The following is a 21,160-nucleotide window of genomic DNA, read 5'->3' as shown; positions in this document are numbered from 1 at the left end:
AATACCCTACTACTCGGTGAAAATTAGAGGTCTCCTATCTAACTTTACAAGAAGCAGGTGTATTCACTACAAGCATAGCAGCATCCCTGCTTATAAGGAATTGTGAGTCTCCTCCCGGGAGCTGATCATTATCTAACAGCACTTAGAGAACTCACCTTCAGGGAAGACCCACAGTTTCTCATATTCTACCTTGATCCAGTACATGATAGTGGAATCATACACCAACGCTTTAGTCCACTGTGGACCACTTTTTATTGCAACACCCAGGGACTGTATTCCCAATTCATTCCCAATAAGAGAGGCTTATTCCTGGATCCTCTATATGCAAGGAAGCTTCCCACTGAAGACGCAAATAAGGTGGAACAGGGCTGTACCGGTACTGCCAAAGTAGGATCCTCACCCCTCTCCAACATTTTCCATCTGGCGCTGAGATCACCATTCCCTTGTCCAAACAAAGACACATTCTCCATGTATCATAAAGATGGGCTTGGCTCTCCTGTGGGCTCTCTTGTGGATGTTCTGTGCTGCTATTAAATGGACTGCTATCATTAATGTCAATTGTCTTTCATAGACTCACAACATAATTCGGAAGGAGTGTGGTGCACTGTGTTCAACCTGACCTTACAGACACCCAGCGCGGAGTTTCAAGCCCACTACCCTTCTAACTGTAAGAGAAAGTTGGTTTGCCGCCTACACGCTTATAAACAGCAAGATTTCAGATCTGGCTTCCATCCTCCCTAACCGCCCCCTTCTTGGGCTCCACATATCACACAACTTTTTAAAGTTGGAATGCCAGCTCTTTGACAGTAACATTCTGTTCCAACGTGGTTTTCAATTGGACTAGATTTACATTTTGGCGGAAAACGTTGTCTAAAGACAAGTAAAGTGTGGGTTTGACTTCGAAATGATGATCTATTGAGAGATTTGTCTGACGGTTTCTGTGTCTCTCAGACCTTCTACAGTGTTTGACCAACTCTGTCTGCCATTCTTCTTCACAAATGTTTGTCCCTTCTTAGAATCTGCATCTTACTTTCACTCTACAGGTGTCACGTGCAGCACTCTGCTGCAAGAGCTGGTAATGTTAAGTATGAATTATGAGCCATGATACATATTAACAAATCCGTGTATATGCTTTGAATAATTTGTTTTCTGGATAGTCGCTTACAATGAGTTTATGAAAGCTGAAACACAGTTTTCCAATTAAATGCAATTTACTGTGCTTTATTTTGTGCAAGCTGATGGAATGTTTTATGCATGTGCATAATTACCACTTATTCTGTTGCTTTAGGTGAAGGGGTGGGGGCTTTCCACTTACGTGCAGTTTATTAGCAGTGTCTGCACCTAAGCTCTGCGTGATGACCTTGTAACACGCTTGAACGTCTGTGATTGACAGGTCCGAAGAAACTAACATTTCTCTACTGTTCCAATGAAAGCACTATTTTCAGTGTCGAGCTGCAAACACGTGGTTCCAAGGCTCCCACCTGCTTCATAAAATTACTGAGGAGGAAAAGGCTTAAAAACTCAGCCTAATAAGGTAGGGTAGTGAGAGAAACTGGTCGCTGGGAGGAATACTGTCCGTCGAGACACCAAATTACCTGACCTGGTAACCGACAAGACAATAATAATATAATGCTACAAGGCAGTTAGAGGTTTTCAGTCTAACTAGTTAGGAGTACATAATGAACAAACTTCGGGGTGTATCTTTTATCCGCATTGATAATATTTGCAATTGCTGGGTATTTATTATTTATATGTCTATTTGATATTTCATTATTTATGATGACAGTATTTTGGTGAATACTAATACATAATAAAGAATAGTTATTATAAAATACACGTTTATGTGTGTCCTGATACTCGAGGTTCGAGGCAAGGTCTCTTTATTTTCTCAATGTAAGAACGAGATATTCTGTGAAAGATTCGTCAAATTTTTAGCACCCCATCACTCCTGTAAGTACATCTCAGAGGTAGTGGCGATAAACACCTACGTGTTTGCATGTTCACCACAAATATTGCTGTTTCCCTTGGGGGCGAGGGAAATCTCTCTCACAACAATGTTACAGCACCACAAAATAATAATTTCTTCACACTGCAATTTGATTTGCTGTCTTTTTTCCAAGTCTTTCAGAATTTTCCATCAGCAGTTCGGGGATCAAGTGAATAGAGATTTTTCTAGATATCACCTTCTTTGACTTGAACAGGAAAGAACTCCTCCCTGCACACTCCCAGTTAAATCAATATTTAATCGAAAAGGTGAGCCACTATGGTTTTTCTTCCTCCTATTGTACTTGGCTCAAGTGTTTATAATCTCTCTAGTCTCTATTTTCTTTCTCACATCTGGTACCTAGACCACTGTTCCTAATCTGTGACAGTTGATTTACCTCCCACTGTAGTGTCATTTTCCCTTGACTCCATTTTTCTTATTTTTTGTTCTCAAAAAGACACATTATGTATTTTTTTATAGATCATTTCCTCTGATGAAGGGCAATTACCCAAAATGCACTGGGATTGTAAAACAGATTTCCTGTGCACTTCAGCTTGATAAATGAACTTGAAGAGATATGATTTCATTTTGTGCACATTAAACAACTATTTGAATAATCTGATCATTGGAGATATGTGATGTCATACAGGTTAAAAAACACACAGAATAGTGGTTAAGACATTTTACTACACAGTTCTAAAGTGGAGAAGTCTCAGGCGTGAGACGTCAAAATAGTGTACCAAGGGGACGTTGCTAAGTGCAGCAGTGCAACTCACTCATACTGTTGTGACAGACAACAACAAAATCACATAGGCATTTCTGCAACACTACTGGAACCTATACAAGAGAACATATTCAGTTTCCATATCCAGTTTGGATCAATAGTTCAATTCGACTCCCCCAAATATCGAGCAACCAAAAAGATATGATATCAGAGCAAATTTCGGTTGCATAGATGGCTGCGGTACTTCCAAAGATGCCTTAAGCAAAGGTGTTTAAGAATAATAGCATACCAACGAAGTTTATAAGATATTTGTAAAAAAACTGATTTATTTAACTTATTTAGGGAAGATGGGGAAATGACTTCATCATTCAAACAATCTGTTACAGTCATTTTTCTTACAAAACATAAATTTCCCATAAATGCTAAATCATGTCATCCAATAAGTCTTCTTACTGCCAATTATAAATTGTTTACCAAGGTATGGGCATCTCCAATTATTCCCTTAGGTTAAACATTGTTATACAAAGATTATATATATATTTTTTTTTTACTAAAGAGGCTTATAGCTGCAAACGCAAATTTCTTGATCCAAGCAATAGATTATATTTCCAGTAACCAAGCCAGAGCAGTGATCATAATGATGGACACCAAGAAGGCTTACAGTTTGGTTAATTGGGATGCACTATTTTATATCTTGCTGAAATTCGGATTCCATTGACCAATTCATAAAAATGCTGAAGAATCTATATTAAGATGCAGAGGCTAGACTTATTATGAACTCAAAGATAGAATGTTTGTAAAAATCTTAGAGATACCCAACAGGGTTGCCCAATGTCACCCACTATTTTCACTTTTTTTATTGAACCCCTGGCAGTGCAATTTCACAGTACTAAATCTATTGCTCCTCCATTACAAGGGATGGTGAAAATCAAACTCTTTGCAGATGATATACTTTATTTAAAGGCTGTTATGGCTAATATTCATGGGGCAATAAATACAACTCAAAAGTTCAAAAATATTGGTGGTTATAAGATTAATCAGGGCAAAACTGTGCTTCTCGTGTTTAATGCCTTGCCCACTGATCTTCCTCAAGACCTCTGAGGTCATTTAATCCTCAGTGTCCAACCTTTGATATATTTATTACGAATAATTATTCAGAATTATTCCAATTGAATTGTAATACCATGCTTCTTAAGTTTACAATTCTACTAGAAAGATGTGCCCTGCTCCCTTTGACATTGATTGGCAGGGTGACTCTAATTAAGATTCCCATCCGCCTTTATTTTTATTCCTTTTTTTTCAATCTTCTTATCAAGCTCAATAATTTATACTTCAAATAATTAGATTCCCTTATTACAACATTCATAGGGAATAATACATCTCCAGGGGTTAGATATTCGATTTTGCAGTTAGACAAAACCCTTGAGCAACCCCATTTCTATACCTACTATTTGGCTGCACTATTCGATATTATCACATGACTCGTTAAGGGGTCAGAAGGTTTTGATACCTGTTTATTAATTCGTATGGTGCAAGAATCCTCAATTGATCTCCTGACTTTTTTAAAGAGAGCAAGACAGCAAAGCTACCAAAAAATACCTGATATAAGGTGTTTTCTGAAATGGAAAATCGGATTATAAGCTTTTTTTTTTTTTAAATCAAAGCATTTTCCTACTTGCCACATGTTGGTTCGATTTTAGGATTGCAAATTTGAAAGCCTGAGATTATCTAAACCTAATTTGGGATTTTGAAAATTCAAGGGGCGTTAGTGTTATGCGGGATTTATTCATTGGCAAAATCTGAAAACATGAGAGAAGATTCAGTGGTGCCATGGGACAGTGTTACAGGTTTACACTTAGTTTTTAGCAGATAACTATTTTTCCAGCAGCTAATTATCAGGAGATGAGTGAGGAGTTTCAGGCACTTATCCATCTGTTAGTAAAGACTGAGCTGACAGGAGAGAGCGATTGGTATAAGGTCCCGCAGAAACATTTTGTCGGGCTTTAATTCCTGAATTTCTTGGTAAAATATATGAAAGAGCTAGTTGTAGGATAGCAATGGAGAGATGAGAGTTTATTTCAGAAATGGTTTACAAATCTCTTAGGACCACCAATTTTAAAAGGATTTATTTTCTTTCAAGATAGATGGCATGTTATGCTCCACGAGTATTGCATCAGATGTGTTTTTCAATTCTCACTGTTTCCGCTGCCAACAGAACGATACAGGTAACTGGCAAAATATTTTTGTTACATGTCCTGAACTGTATCAATTTTGGAAGGAATTATTTCACGCGCTTAATAAATGGATGCAATTCACGATTATGCCCGAAGCCACTTTAGTTTTATTCAGTGCATCCTATGTTAGCCGGAAGTTGAACAAGCATGGAGGTCCTCTAACCTTTCCACGGTCAAAATTTGGTAAGGTAAAATGACAAGGACCAAGGCCTCTGAGGAAGCATATACACAACAAGTTGGGAATATCATCCGGATTTCAGTTGTTTGGAAACCATTTGAGTGTAACCCAAAGTAGGTATTTATGTTTTTATTAAAGTGTGGCTGATTTGGTGCTAATATAGTTTAACAATTTTTGCTTTGCCTAACTAAACTTGTAATTTGCCATTAATGCACTTTAGGTTGAGCTTTTAAATTAGCAGGATTATTTTTTATGTCCATGCACTAGAACACTTTATCGTGTCATTGTATCAGGCCTTTAGTCTGGGAATATTATTGCACTTTATTATCTTTACTGTGAAGATGTTAAATGCATGAGATTATTGCTCATGTGTTTTGCATTATAACACTTTGCTGCCAAATTTACAGTGTCACACTTTATTCTTCATTGGTGTCTTTTTATATAGGGAAATTTATCAATGCACTTTTTGCGGTTTTTAAATTTGAAGGATTACTTTTAATTCAATGTCCACGCACTATGCCACATTATTTGATTGTTGCATCAGACGCTTTGTCTAGGATTATAATTCCACTTTATTATCCTTACCCTACTGTGAAGCTGTGTAATGTTTAGTTAAGTAGTTGTAGTTATAATCTTTGTACATGTATTGAGATTGTTTTTCTTTGTAAGTCTCTTTCATTCCAATTCCTGCGCCCGTGATTCCACGTTCGTTGTTGAAATGCGAGGCAGAGAGGGATGATAGAGACACGGAGTGGACGCTCGGCAAGCCTTTGCTGTTGTATCAACTTGAATAAAGATATTCCTACAAAATATAAAAACTCCGTCTCTACAAATTTTGGCGACGAGCTTGAAGCAGTTGTAACAACAATGAATAACCCGTGCGGACAAGGGAACTTGGTATGCTTTACTTAGAAAGGCTTGCTGGGATTCATAATGGATTAATTGTAGCTCTACTTATGATTATAATTGTGCAAGTGACTCATTACTCTTTTCAGAGAATATTTTCACATAGCATTGGAGGGCACCATCTCACCGTTCGAGATCAGCATTGTTTGAAGAGTTTGTTGTCTGTTACACGGCTCAAGCTTAACGGGGAACATAGACCAACGCTGCACATGCATCGACGTACGCATGTTGAAATCATCAGTGTTTAAGCTGATTAGAGAAAGAAACATTAGCAGCATCCGAGGAGGATTACAGAAAAAAATCAGAACGCTTTTGTCATCGGACAAAGCGCGTTCGCTGGATAGCATCATCGACGCACAAGCAGATTAGAGGAAAGACATTAAGAGCGCAGGAAAAGGATCAAGGTTAAGACATCGGAACACAGTCATCGAACAAGGCGCGTTGGCAGCAAAGTAAAGGAATATTTGCTGACGCATCGTCTATACTAATATTTCATGGAATAGTGCTACTGTTATGAGCAACAGTTTCAAGATGTGTTTTTTTGTTTTAAGCCAACACACATATTAGCTGTGGATGTATATGGATTGTATGGTGTTCAAAAAATAATACAGTGAACTAGTCCTTTAAGTGAAGAGTGGACACTGTTTAACATCCAAATTTCTCAGCATGACCACACAGCAATGTTCTCTTCAGCCTCAGCAGACATTTTGGCCTGCAGGTGTGGGCCAATGTATGAAATGGGTGGAATGGAAATCATATTTTTAAAACTTTTTAGAGACCATAGACGAGGAGGTAAAAATGGGTTCAGAGAGGAAGAAAAAGATCTTCTTACATTCTGTTGGCCCAAAAGGACTAAAAGTATATGAGTCAATGACAAAACTGAGTGGCGGCGGGGACGCTAATGTATTTGAAAATGTTTTAAAAGAGTTTGATAACTATTTTGCCCCTGAAGTATGTATAGGTATTTCTAGATATACATTTTTCCAGAGGAAGCAGGAATGTGGAGAGACAATAGATGAGTATGTTGCAGCACTTAAAATATTGGCCAATGATTGCAAATTTGATCACTTACAAGAACAATTAATTAGGGACCAAGTAGTAATGTATACCCGTGATTCGGCAATTCAGGGGAGATTGTGGATAAATAGAGATGCAGAGTTGAATGATATTTTAGCAATTGTTAGGAAAGCCGAGTTATCCAGTCGTAGTGCAAAAGCCATTAAAATAGAGTCTAAAGAGTTTGGGGAAGATACAGTAAACAAAATTAAACATAAGGAGATGGGTAAATTTTAAAAAGAAAGTGTGAAAAGCCAACAAACATTAAAGAGTGATAGTCAAAGGTGTTATTGCTGTGACAGTAGTTCACATTTAGCTTCTTTCAAATACTGTCCGGCGTTAAAGCAGAAGTGTGCATCTTGTGGGGTCCTAGGACATTTTGCGAGGGGGTGTAAGAAAAAAAAGAAGGGAAGTAATGTGAAGTATGTGGAAGATGCAAGTGACAGTTCAAGTGGAGATGAAGGTAAATTCAATAGGATTATGCATTGCGGCAAGCAAAAAGGAAAATAACAAGTATTTGTTTTCAATGTGCATGAAGGTTCATTTTGCAATAAGAAGAAACCAGTATGCTTTATGAGGATCTCCTTTTACTATTATTAATGAGGATGTATGGAAGTCAAAATTCGTTAAAAAAATTGGGTAGCAGTTTGCAAGAACCTGATATTTGTCTGGAAGGATTTTCAGGAGAAAAAATATATTTGTTGGGATATAGGGAACTGAGTTTTGCTTTTAAGAACAGGAAATCTATTGGAAAGTTATATATAGCGAAGAAAGGACCTTCAGTTCTGGGTTGGAAAGATCAAGGAGCATTACATATCACCTTTGATCCGAACAGTCCTGAACCAGTTATGGTAGTGGATGAGGAGGAAAACATAGCGAAGGAAATGTTAAAGAAATTTCCTAAATCTTTTAGTGGAAAAATAGGGGTGTTAGAAGGTTTTGAACATAGCATTGTTCTGAATTCAAAAGTTAGTCCGAAAATTCACAATGTAAGGAACACATTCCCATACTCATCAGAGGTGAAGTTGAAGAAGAATTAGACAAATTGGTTAGAGCAGACATTATTGAACCGATTGAATCTTACGAATGGATTTCTCCGGTGATGGTAGCAAAACGTGCAAATTGAAAGATTTGTTTATGCATAGATTTGCGCCACTTGAATAATAGCATAGTGGTGGATAAGTTTCCCCTACCAAGAATTTCGGAAATGCTTACTCTTATAAAGGGGGCAAAATGGTTTTCCACCATAGATTTATCAGCTGCTTATCATCAGATTAAAATGAGTGAAGCAAGTAAGAAGTACACAGCGTTTATTACTCCAATAGATGTTTCCAATATAAAAGATTGACGTTCGGTCTAGCCTCGGCAGCAGCCATATTTCACAGGTTAATGTATTAATTATTTGGAAAACATACCAATGTGAGGTGTTTCCAAGATGACATTTTACTTTTTGGCAAAAATAGGATTGAACATGACAATGTATTGGAAGAGGTTCTAGGTATATTAGAAGACAAAGGTTTGACTGTGGAACACTCCAAGTGTAAGTTTGGAGTACAGTTGTGTGGTGATGGGGTGGCTATGAAACCAAAGTTAATGGAAGCCATTCTGAATTCTCCACATCCCACGAGTAAGGATGATGTCAGATAATTTCTAGGAATTATAGAGTTTTATGCAAAATTTGTGAAAGGTTTTTCCAGCAGAGTATACAACATTAGACAACTGCTGAAAAATCACGGTAAATTCTGTTGGTCTCAAGAATGTGAAACATAATTTAAGGACGTAAAGAATGCAATTATACAGGCTCCTGTATTAAGTAGTTTTGATCCAGGATTCATAAATGTCGTAACTGTGGATGCCAGTAATAAAGGATTGGGAGGTGTGTTGACACAAATTGATGCTTCAGGGAAGGAAGCTATAATTGCTTTTGCTTCTCGTGCTTTATCACCGAATGAAGAAACTTTTTCGATGATAGAGAAAGAAACACTTGCATGCGTTTGGGCACTGAAGCATTACAGATCTTTTGTATGGGGGAAAAAAATTATTTTACGAATGGATCACAAACTGTTAGTAAAACTACTGACCACTGAAGGGATGTTTAAGGCATCTGCGAGGATTGCTAGAATGTCAACGCGTTAGCAGGATTTTATGTATGAAATTGAATACATTCCAGGAAGGAGTAATGTTTTGGCTGATTTTCTGTCCCGTATGCCCACTGAGATATTGGAATGGGATGCTGATGAAGGGGAGGAGTTACAAGTTGCATTAATTCATGATGATGGTGCCCTGGGTGTAAAAGAGGAGATGTGGAAGGAAGGGTATTCCAAGGATACAGATTTATAGATATTGATGGAATGTGGAATGAATGTTTGGGATAACAAGTCTAAAATAGAATCTAAGACAGTTTTGGGAAGTGAGGAGTGAGCTGTCAGTTGTTCAAGGAACAGTTTTTAGAGGTGATAGAGCTATTCCTCCAAAGACACTTAGGAATAATATTTTGAAACTATGTCATGAAACTCATTGTGGGATTGTGAAAACTAAACAGAGAGTGAAAAAATGGTATTGGTGGCCAGGAGTAGACGTTAAAGTGGAAAGGATTGTCAGGGATTGTGTCATATGTGCAAATTCGGATAAAACATCGAGGACACTGAAACCTAATATGTGTGAACCAACAATACCACATAAACCATGGCATACAGTAGCAATAGATATCATGGGTCCCATTGGCAGTCCTGGGAAGTATATAATTGCCATGACTGATGTTTTCTCTAGGTGGCCTGCGGTGAAAATTGTGGATAAGGTAGATTCCTTTGGGGTTTTGACATTCATGGATAATACTTTTGTAGAGGAAGTTCTACCAGTATAGATTATCAGTGATAATGGGGTGCAGTTTGTATCCAAATTAACAAAGAAGTATTTTGAAAGGATTGGAGTTAAACATAGGACCACGTCTTTGTACAATCCTAGTGGTAATGGTATAATTGAGAGGTTTAATAGAGTTATGAAGGATGCAATTCAAATTGCGTGTAAAAATGGAGATGATTGGGAGGTTTAAGTTTTCAAAACATTGTGGTCATACAGAACTAGCCATCATGAAGCTCTTGGGTTGTCTCCTTTTGAATTAACGAGAGGAAGAGTACCTAGGACAAAATTCAACCCGGAATGGTTATTAGAAGCATTCGAGTGTAAGGTGTCTTTTGATGAGGTCAGAGACAAAGTTAGGAAGAGGCATCAGGATTATAAACAATATTTTGATAGTAAGAGGGGTTTCAACGCGAAATATTGAAATTTGCAAGGCAGTTGGGTAAAGGTAAAGAAACCATGGAAGGTAAGAAAGGGGGAGAGCCAATTTATAGAACCTATTCAGGTGAGCAAGGGTTTGTGCAATGCAGTTCTTTTGAATGATGGAAAAGTGTGGAACCTTAAAAGGATAGCTATGTTTAGAGGGCAGAGTGATTAAAAAAAACAAAGTTTGAATGATTCCATAGAAGATTATACTTTCTCTTACAGCAACACAGGTGCACTGAAATCTAAAAGAAATCAAATTCTACACATACACTCTCTGGGGCCTACTTGGCAGGAATCATGTAACCACAGTGGCTCTAAACATAGGGGTCTAAAACCATACCACTAAGGTTGATCAGGAGAAGATCAGGGTTCCAGTGTTTTTGAGGAATCAGAAAGACCTTCTATGGCCAATTTGAAGTGTCTGCATGATTGCATGGGTGGCAAGACAGCTGCTACATTGCACCGGGTTTCTTGTGAAAGCTTTTAGTAGGTCCTTGATTTTTTGGCAATAATTCGATGTATGATAGAATATATAAACCCATATGTCTAATTGCAAAAAAGAAAAGCTTCAGTCCAATATTAAAAAACGCTGAAGGACTGGATGAATGTTTTACATAACAAAGGGTCATGTAACTGCTACAAGATCAGGTACATCATGCATGAAGCCCAACTACATTACTGCAGCTAACATGGGCCGGCAGGGCAGTGAAGAAGGTACAAATGGGGTTTAGAAAGGGATGCAGTGGCTAGTATCAGTAATTAGAAGCAGAGAGAATCTTGATGTGAAGAGTAAAGGTGAAGGAGACTGGTAGGGAATATGCAGGTGCTGAAAAGCTAGGAATGGCAAGAGATAGGGTGGGGAGGGGATCATGCAGTGGGTGGACTCAGTAACAAGGAGGCAGAAAAGATGGGAAAGAGGAGTAACAAAGCTATAAAAGAGTGAAGTGAAAACACAAAACGTAAGGAAATAACCAAGCTAGCTTCATGAAAGGAGGGTGTCTTTCAGACACTAGATTTTCAGCTAACAACATTAGGCATGTTTGGACTGGGAGTTTATTATTACATTGTGGACAGTTAGGGCATGATTTAGATAGCGGCGGATGGAATACTCCATCACAAATGTGACGGATATCATGTCCATCATATTACGATCTCCATAGGATATAATGGGATTGTAATATGGCGGATGGGATATCCTTCACGTTTGTCACAGAGTATTTCCCTTCACCAAGATCTAAATCAGGCCATAAGTCTGTTGACTGAAACGAACAGGGCTTTTCTGAAAATGATCCCCATGACAGGGGCCTAGTTGGAATCGATAGGCATAGATGATGGGGGTCAAACGTAACAGGGGCTAGATTGTAACTACAGGCCAAATACAGGGACAAGGGAAAGAGAACATGTGAAAGAAACCGAAGGTCATTGTTGACAGAAAAATAGAAAACACCGAAGAGGAAGGGGCATCGGTGCTGAGAATATGCAGCGGCAGTCAAGATGAGGAGAAAGAGTGAAAAAAGAGGATAGGTGTGTGATGTGGGTAGGTAAGACAGAAAATCGATTAGCTTAACACATATGAGAGAGGGGGAAGGTCAATGGGGAGAGGGGAAAACAGGCTAAAATTGAGACATGAGTGTGAGGGTGTGAGGAATAAGGCTGACCAGAAAATGGATATGAAAGAATGATAAAGGTGGCTAGAGTGTCGAAATAGAGTGGCCAATTTCTCTTGTGTTGCAGGAGCCACTATGCAGTGGGGAGGAGACTTCCTCAATAAGCAAGGGCTTAGGGTGGCAGGTCAGAAAAAAAAGGAAAAGCCATGCTCTTGGCTGCCTTCTGTATTCTGGCATCTGAGCTCTGGAGTGCAGAAACTATACTGGTCCAGAATGTCATATGCATTAAGTATATTTTTCAATTGTTTGTAATTGCTTGGATGGGCTTTCTATCAAGGCCATGGCATTGCCCTAATTGAATGATGGGGCATTAAGTAATTATTTTGTTACACTACAAATGAAACCAGGTGTAGCTCGTAAATGAGAGCCAGTGTGAGTTCTTGGATGTTTTTACTTTGCAGGACAACAACAATTTGACAGTGGATTTGTAGCTGTTTTGTTCAGGTGTTGTGTGGATGACTCGACATGTCATAAATTATTCACTAATCACCCTTATGTGTTTCACTTTGCTGCCGTGAAAACATGTCGTTGTAGTTATGTTTGTTCACAAATTAAAGATGTGACCCCACACAGACTTGCTTAACACCAACGCTTTATGGTGCATCTGCACTCTGACTAAAACTTCTTTGATCCTTTTCCAGTAGAAGTTTGAGAGGGGCGGGAGCCTTGCCCATTTTCTACCCTAATTTGCTTCCTTTCATCCATACTTGATTTTCTCATGTTTGCCATACTTGCCACTCTTACCCAACACAGCCATTCTTGTTTAGCAGTGCTGTGTCCTGCAAATCACTTTCTATTCAAACTTCTTGAAAACCAAAAAGTATCTGCCACACAAAGATTTGCACATTCACAGGTATAAGTGCCACATGCAGAGAGGGAGAGAAAACTATCACCAGCATCCTACTGATAGCATTTAGTTTAATCTACAAACCACACCATTTCATTCACTTTGTCGGGTAAAAAGCGTTTTTTCTCCATGTAGTGTTTCATCAACAACACAAAGATACTCCAATTGCTGATACACATTATCCCAGGTGGTGGTTCCACTGGATGATAGCTTGAATGTAAGTAGTTACAATTTGCTGTGTTTACCACGAACAATGCAAATTTCATCTTCTGGCTCGTGTTTATAGCAGTCTTTTTTGAGGGTACAGCTTATACCTGAAAATGCAGTTTGGTTTGGACAGGGGCCGTGCTAAACGTCCTCTGTTGTGGCCCAAATATTGCTTATTATATGATTTGCTTTCTAGGACAACTGAGGGCATCACATACCTGGTTGTCTGACTTCTACCAAACACCCCCTTTAACAAAAAGCCATACTAACTGTCTTTGGCAATGCCTGCCCCTGCTGAGGTCTGCTTCTGTAAATTCATGTGTGCTCAACGTCCATTAGCAAACTCCTTTCTCAGTTGCTTCTGAATTTTGGAAAATGATGTCATCTGCTTTTGCTAACCGAGAGTGAATATAGGGCCAGATGTAGCAAGCAGTTTTGCCCATTCTGTGTCTATGGGAAAAGGTGTTCGTACATATAGCCCCTAGACTTTTGACTGTGACCAACAGAGCTAGATGGCCAGGAATCACTAGCCACTGCTCCTCGGTTAAGATGCCCTCCCTGTCTCCACGCTGGATAATGAAAATGTGCTGCCCCTTTCCCCTCATTATATGCAGTCGATGGGCCCTTGGGTGATCTTCCCGCAGTCTTGACAGGGCGCATAGATAGCAGAGTATATGAGATATACAAAGGGAGAGGGTGACTCAGACCTGCTGAAACAATGCATTCTATCGCCTTGCATGCAGCTGCTGATACTTTTATTTACAGCAAACTCGTCTTACACTAATAAACTATTGACGATTGCTTTGTACACTGTTTAATTAACTAAATGACGTTAATGTAAATGAGAGAGTGATAAAAGAAAGATGACTCACTTTTTTTTCAATTCTTTTCGGTAATGGGCTGGTTGCAGTCCAAATTAGTAGTCCACCGTCTTAATTGAGAACCAGAGAATGACACTTAGGGTTGGATGTTAAACGTAATTAATAAACTATGTTCTAACTTTGGTATACCCAATGTTTAAAACACACATATATATTTTAGGCTGTTTAAGGATTCACAAAAATCCCTAGGGATACACCACTGTGTATACTCCAGATTTCCGTGCAGGCTGCACTTCCTCCAGTACAATTCCCCCTGCATGGTGCAAATTGCACATGAGCAAGAGCTGCAAAACTGTGCCCTGGCACATTCAACTTTTTTAATCTGCCTGATGGAAAAAACTTGCCAACACCCACATAAATTCTGAAGGTTGCATGAGTGGTCCTGATATCGAGTTTGCACACCTAAACCATTCCTCTTCAACACTCCCATAAGTGTTACATTCAGTGTGAAAAAACACTGTGAAACGTGAGCTGTGACTTTGTGGGTGTATGCCAACTTCTCCATGCTACTGCCTTTCTCCCCAGTGTAAACGCCCATGGTCCCACCCTTGTACCTTAAATTAGAACTAGAGAATATCTAGGCCACTAACAAATTTCTGAGGTAGGATGCTACATTGCAAATATTAGTGTCACCGGACCAGTTTCCAGCAATTGTGCTGCTGCAGATTACTCAGGTTGTTCCATATGAAGTGTGAGAAGCCTAGCCAATCCTGTTTTGTTAGGTCTGGCCTGGAGACAGCTACATGTATCTGCTAGCCTGTTGTAATCACTAACAATAATAATACACAAAACTAATAACACCTACACATAATGGCTTTGTGTAAGCCTCCTTCAGCCATTGCTCTGTTGGACTGTCACTCAAATTAGGTGGTAGTCCACATGATATCATACCTTCACCATGAAATACATCCACTCCTGAGCTCCCATAGACCAATGCCCACACTACATCTTCAACCTTGGACACCAAAGGATGAGCCAGGAATTCACCAGCCTGTTCAACACCTCTATCAACACCGCAACATTTCCCGATGCTTGGAAACACGCCAAAACCCCAAAACTACTAGCCAATCTCCCTGCTCCCATTCCTGGGAAGGGTACTGAAAATATTATCAACAAGCAACTTGTGACATACCTGGAGCAGAACCAACTAATCAATGCCTCCCAATCCAGCATCTGCAGCAATCACAGCACCAACACTGCCCTGATCGCAGCCACCAAAAACATCTGAACCCTCCTTGACCGAGGACAAACAGCAGCTTTGATCCTCCTCGACCTCTCGGCAGCCTTCAACACAGTATCCCACCACATGCTGATAGAAAGACTCCACCACATAAGCATCCAAGGGGACGAGCTCAAATGGATCACCTCCTTCCTCACCAGAAGAACCCAGAAGATCTATCTCCTGCCTTTCATCTTGTAACCCAAGGAGACCACCTGTGGTGTCCACCAGAGCTCATCCCTCAGCCCAATGCTCTTCAACGCATATATGACCCCGCTGGCCAACATGGTCAGATCCCACGGCCTCAACATAATTTCCTATGCAGACGACCCCCAACTCATCCTCTCACTCACTGATGACCCCTTCACCACCAGAACCAGCTTCCACAGATGCATGACAAGTGTCATTGATTGGATGAAGAACAACTGCCTGCAGCTCAACACAGACAAGACACAAGTACTGAATTTTGGCAACAGCAGCAACACATGGAACGACTCCTGAAGGCCATCAGACTTAGGACCCACTCCCCTCCGACCATGCCAGAAACCTCGGCGACAACAAGCTCTCCATGAAATCACAGATCAATGCCGTCTCCTCCGCCTGCTTCCTCACTTTGTGCATGCTACGTAAGATCTTCAAGTGGCTACCTCTACACACGAGTCGCACTGTGACTCAGGCCCTCATCACCAGCCACCTGGGCTACAGCAAAACCCTCTACAAAGGAATCGTTGCACACCTACAGAGACTTCAGACCTACAGAACACCACAGCCAGACTCATCCTTGGCCTTCCCCAATGAGCCCACATCACACCCCACCTCAGGCAACTCCACTGGCTCCCCATACAGAAGAGATGCCAATTTAAGCTGCTGACCCCCACACACAAGGCTCTACAAAACCAAGGACCCTCATACATTAACCACCGCCTGAACTTCCACCAACCGTCAAGAAGACTACGCTCTGCCTCTCTTTCACTTGCCCATACGCCCCGCATCTACTGAAGCAGAAGTGGAGGACGCTCCTACTCTCAAGTTGCAGCAAAAACCTGGAACAGCCTCCACAGACCACTGGACCATCCCCTCACTTCTGGAATTCCAAAGGGGCCCTCAAGACCTGGATATTTGAATAAGCCTTCGGGACCTACAAGCGCCTGGATACCCTATAGATGATTAGTCACACTTTATCAATCCTGATTGACTGATTGATTGGGAATGGTTCAGGCCCTCTTCAGTTATTGTTTTTGTTGGTACGGCTAATCATCTGGTAACCGAGTGCTTGTCATCATAACGGACAGAACTGGACATGTGTTTCAACATTGGGAGGGCTTAGAGACAATGAAATCCCTCATTGAAACACCCGTATTGGGCACAAACGCAGCAAAGTCCATCTCAACAACACCATGAGCTCATGCACACCTATGTCGATTCAGACCAGTTCTTCTGCTCCTCACCAGCTACATTCATTAAGTAAAAGTGCAACATCAGTAACTATGATCATGGCTCACCAGCTCTTACCCCTGCCCTCTTGCAGAAAAAGAAATAGTTTTGGAGTGGCACCACATCAGCAGCTGAGATTAGGGTCTCACCCTCTCTCACTCATTGTCACACAAAAGAGGCCCACTTGAAGGCCCAGACCAAATCGTCCCAAGTGATTCACGAGCAGTTGAGCTGCACTTATACCTAGCAGAAAAAGTGCTTCCAGGCACGTTTTCTCCTGCCTGCAACTGACAGTGCTAGAGAATCAGCTCGAAAAATACACAACAGAATTGGTGATTTCCTTGGTCACAGTATGATTCAAAGTTGATGTTTCTTGATTTTTTGCTGGTCCATGGGGTGCAGTTAAGAAATGAAGTGAGGGCTGGAGATGGGGGAGGCACTGAAAGACTTGGTGTATTCCTGGGGATAAATATGTTCATGGGATCCATGCCTTCTCCAACAGATACCCTAAGGGAATTCCAGAGAGGAAGTTAATGTGTGCATCAGCAAATGGGTACAGCAATAACAGATGATAGATATCTATATGGATTAAACTGTTAGGGTTAACTATACAAGTCATACAGCATTAGGAGCAGGGCTTATGAAGCCTAAGACACCATATCACTCTCATACAGAAAATCGACTTCGCTGGAGACAGCAGAATTCTGGATTTTAAAAATTTCTCCTGAGTAGAAATATCACACTTGCATCGTCACACTGATTGTTGTCATTCTGTCCACCATTGCACTACCACACTCACACCACCTCACTGAATCAATGTGACTAGTCCCAGAAGCCTGATATAGAACACACACTACCCTGCTCCCCTCCCGTCACAGTTCCAGGACATGCCTTTGAAGCCATTGATGCTCCTGCTGTTGGCAGGCATTTCTGGCACTGGCCTAAATATCTCATTCCCAAATCACTTAAGCAGTGATGCCTTACCCCTTGGCATGGGAGGGTGTGTCTTACTTGTACGCAAGTAGTGTGTGATCATGGTTTTGCTTGCATGTGTATTGTCTGTATTTGTGCTTGTGTTGCTTGTATGTAAAATGTGCGTGCATATTTGACCCCTTGTAGATGTTTTGTGTGTTTATTGGTACCTTCATGCCAATTTGTGACAATGTTCTAGTATAAATGCTCAAAGGTTTGTTTTGTGTGCACTTGGGTAGCTGTAGAAATTTGCACCTAATACAGTCTGGTTTCTGCATGTTTAATGATACCTGCATGTGAATCTGCATTTCAGCATGATCATATGGTTTTTATGTGTGCGTGGGCCATGTGTGTGCATGGTAGCTTGCACAGTGAAAGAGTAACACCAACTGGCTTTGCCAGTCTTGTTTCAATTTGCATTCTGACACTGTTTCATAAACAGAAAAGCTTAACTGTAGGCATGAAAGTGGAATGGAAAACATATGACGGGACTCCTCATTGGCAGCGTACAACGTTAGCTCTCAGCTACCAGCAACTTGCATGTTAGCAGGAGTTTGTATATACCGCTTCACATGTAATCTACATGCTCTACAATCATGTGCATTCTATAAATCGTAAGGCACAGAAGCGAACAAAGGAGTTGTTCTGTCCATAAAGAATACTTGCAGAATAATGTTTACATTTGTTAAGAGTACCATTTAGTGTCCACGCACCACTCTCTTATGCTGCATTGCACTGGGGGAAACGAAGGGGGCAGACTAGGGTGTAAAAGATCCCATTGTCCCTTTTGTTTACCGGCTCTCATGCGCTCATGTGTCCAGCGTGGCAAAGAGTGGGGTTAACTTTGTAATTTTGTAAAACAACCGCATGCACTGCAAATGCGATGCACTCAAATTAATTAATAAAAAAATAAAATCCACATTGTACATTGGTCACAAGAAAGCTTTGAGGGTCTCATTTTCAGAATGACAAAGACGCTGGGCTGGCAGCGCATGTCAGGCAGCACCTGTGCAGGCAAGGGCATCTGGGAGGTAGGAACAGGCAGCATGATGATCTGATCTATGTCACTGCTGTCTCGCGGTGGCAATGTCATGGAGATCTGCCAATAGCAATAAAGCTGTCTGTGTGTACTTCTCACTATATAGTGTGGGCCATTACCGGGGACACTGAGGAACCGGGTCTGGAGCAGCAAGACTGAAAGGAGCAGCAAATGTACCTAGAGCTGCACATGCCGCAGAAACAGAGGCCATCAACATCGAAACACTGCGGATGGACGGTAAGGGATGCATGATTACCAGATATATCAGCCACACTGAGTTGGGATGATGGCCGATCAGGAGCCTCAGCCAGGGGGTGGACACAGTTGCTAGCAGTGGTAACGGCAGGTCTAATGGCACACAAGGCAGTGGTGGGTGACCTCCTAAGAAAAGAATCATGATATTATGATGTATTGCATGTACAGTTGTACAGTGCTTGTGGGAGGAAGAATCATACACTCTTAATCACGGCCTTTATCATCTCCTACTGATCGTGAGCAGTAAACACAGCTCTGCCTATGAACAACATGTCAGACCAGACCTTTAGCAGGCAGCCTGTTGCCCCCGTCTCCCTCATCCATTCCAGAAATAGGGCCTGCATTCAGTTTAACTCAGGCAATGACCCTCAACTAAACTGACCTGCAGCAAGCCCGACATTTCACAAAATGGACCTGCACACTGGTTCTCCAATGCTGCCTTGAGCACTTTTAAGTTTGAACAACATGCTAATATGATTATTTCATAGCCTTTCAGAATTGCCTGTAAAGTCTATTTTAACTAATGTGAAAGTCCACTATTGGTAAATCCAGTGCACTGACTGAAGAGTCTTTTGTTTACCAGTAAGCGGCTCCCTCTCCTTTAGTGGCTACATAGATGTGCACTGGCTTTGCAAAATGTGCATAGTGAAGACTTGCTAGGATGGATTCTGAATAATATAGGGCGGCCAGTGCACTGCTGCCTAAAAGAAATGCAGGAGCTAGTCTGCATAATTAATGGCCATCAAATGCAATCCCTGCAGATGCACACCAAAAAGAAAATCTTCGCAATTTTTTGACAGTATGTGATGAGGGTAGAGAGGATGCTTTGTCTATTTGACAGATGACATTCTCTTTCTCTCTCTCATAAGCACACACACATACACAAGGACAAATTCGCACTTAGCAGTACGAACTAAAGGGGACTTCAGCCAATCTCATTATCGCAAAATATATCGACTAAAACCAATATCCCGGAATATTAGCTACAGCCAATTTAAAAGGCTGATAGGCTCCACTGGGGAATCACACTTGAAGCACTTCAGAAAATGAGGCACCTCTACTGATGGACAGCCAAAATCTGTACGCCCGAGAACTACCCACCCGTTTCATAAAAGATGGCCATGTCTACTACTTGCTTCCCCTACTTTCAACATGCTGAAAAATGTTCACAAGTAAGTACGTTTTAGTTGCTAAAAAAGCAGTAATTGGCTACCACAAGTTCCGTGTAAGCATTAGGCTCCATGTATCACTGTGCTTCAGCTTCCCTAGCTGTAGCTGTCCTTTTTTAATACCGTTTCTGGGCATAGGCGAATGGATTAAAGTACATTACCTTTCAGCAGTGGCCGTGTCTGAGAGCACATTTATAGAATATGCTTGTCTCGCTTGGAAAGTGTCGAAAGAGAAAAAAAAATCTGCAAACTCACACTGCTTGTGGTTCCTTGAATTTTCCCACTTGTTGGATGTGATACATGAGGTCTCCGCCATTTACGTACTCCATGACAAAATAAAGGCGATCCTACAACAAAGAAATGATCAATAATAAAGAATTTCAGAATGTCATAAATATATGTTCCAATGACTATAATAATATCATATTAATATGGCACTCAAAGAATGATTGGGACATTAAATGTCAAGTCTTTGACTACTGAAGCAAATTCAAAGTATATGAGGTTTGCAAAAGAACATTTATGCACCTACTGCATGGTGTCCATCATGCTGTTTGCATGCACAAATTCTCCTTAGCAGGGATACAAAAAACAATATAATGGTTTGGACGGGTGTCTGTACAAAACAGAACTACTTGGTGGGCTTTACCTAAATAATACCATTAACATATCACAAGTCACCTGTCCATCAATGTAAAGTGCGACATGTTTGGGAGAAATGTCCTGCAATAGTAAGGCAGCCTTTTTACATTTGAATAGGCTATCTTGAAGAAACCATCGGTAGACCTGAATCTCTTGGCTAAATAGCGGCTAGGCTTCAATTTCACCGTACTCCAGAAATTTCTTGGAAAGAGAAAGTCGAGACAGAGAAAGGAATAAATGAAAATGAACAATGCCTCATGTTCATCAGTGAGGGTTCAGATGTGAGCACATGAACCAATCGAGGCCAACATCAGAAATGCACTTCTCCAGTACTTAGCTTAATATAAGAGCACAGATTTTATACTACTTAACCTTCCAGCATGCTCACCTGTAACTGCACTTGATGAAGGGAAAGAAAAGGGAATATGCAGGGAAATAGAGATCTGTGCTGGACTGGATCT

At 40.7% G+C, this 21,160-nt stretch overlaps 1 protein-coding gene across 2 annotated transcripts in view; it reads right to left on the bottom strand.

Annotated features, from left to right (window-relative positions):
- PRKCA (protein kinase C alpha) overlaps positions 1-21,160 on the bottom strand; it is a 1,238,381-nt gene that overhangs the window by 179,740 nt on the left and 1,037,481 nt on the right. For both annotated transcript variants that reach the window (XM_069199886.1, XM_069199888.1), the window contains one exon: positions 20,313-20,404. In XM_069199886.1, the coding sequence (XP_069055987.1) occupies positions 20,313-20,404 (92 nt within the window). The remainder of the gene's footprint in view (positions 1-20,312; positions 20,405-21,160) is intronic.

The sequence above is a fragment of the Pleurodeles waltl genome, chromosome 7 (genome assembly GCF_031143425.1).
Source record: "Pleurodeles waltl isolate 20211129_DDA chromosome 7, aPleWal1.hap1.20221129, whole genome shotgun sequence".
Classification (NCBI taxonomy): domain Eukaryota; kingdom Metazoa; phylum Chordata; class Amphibia; order Caudata; family Salamandridae; genus Pleurodeles; species Pleurodeles waltl.
The sequence above is the reverse complement of the archived record's forward strand: the minus strand, read 5'-3'. Positions and strand labels throughout refer to the sequence as shown.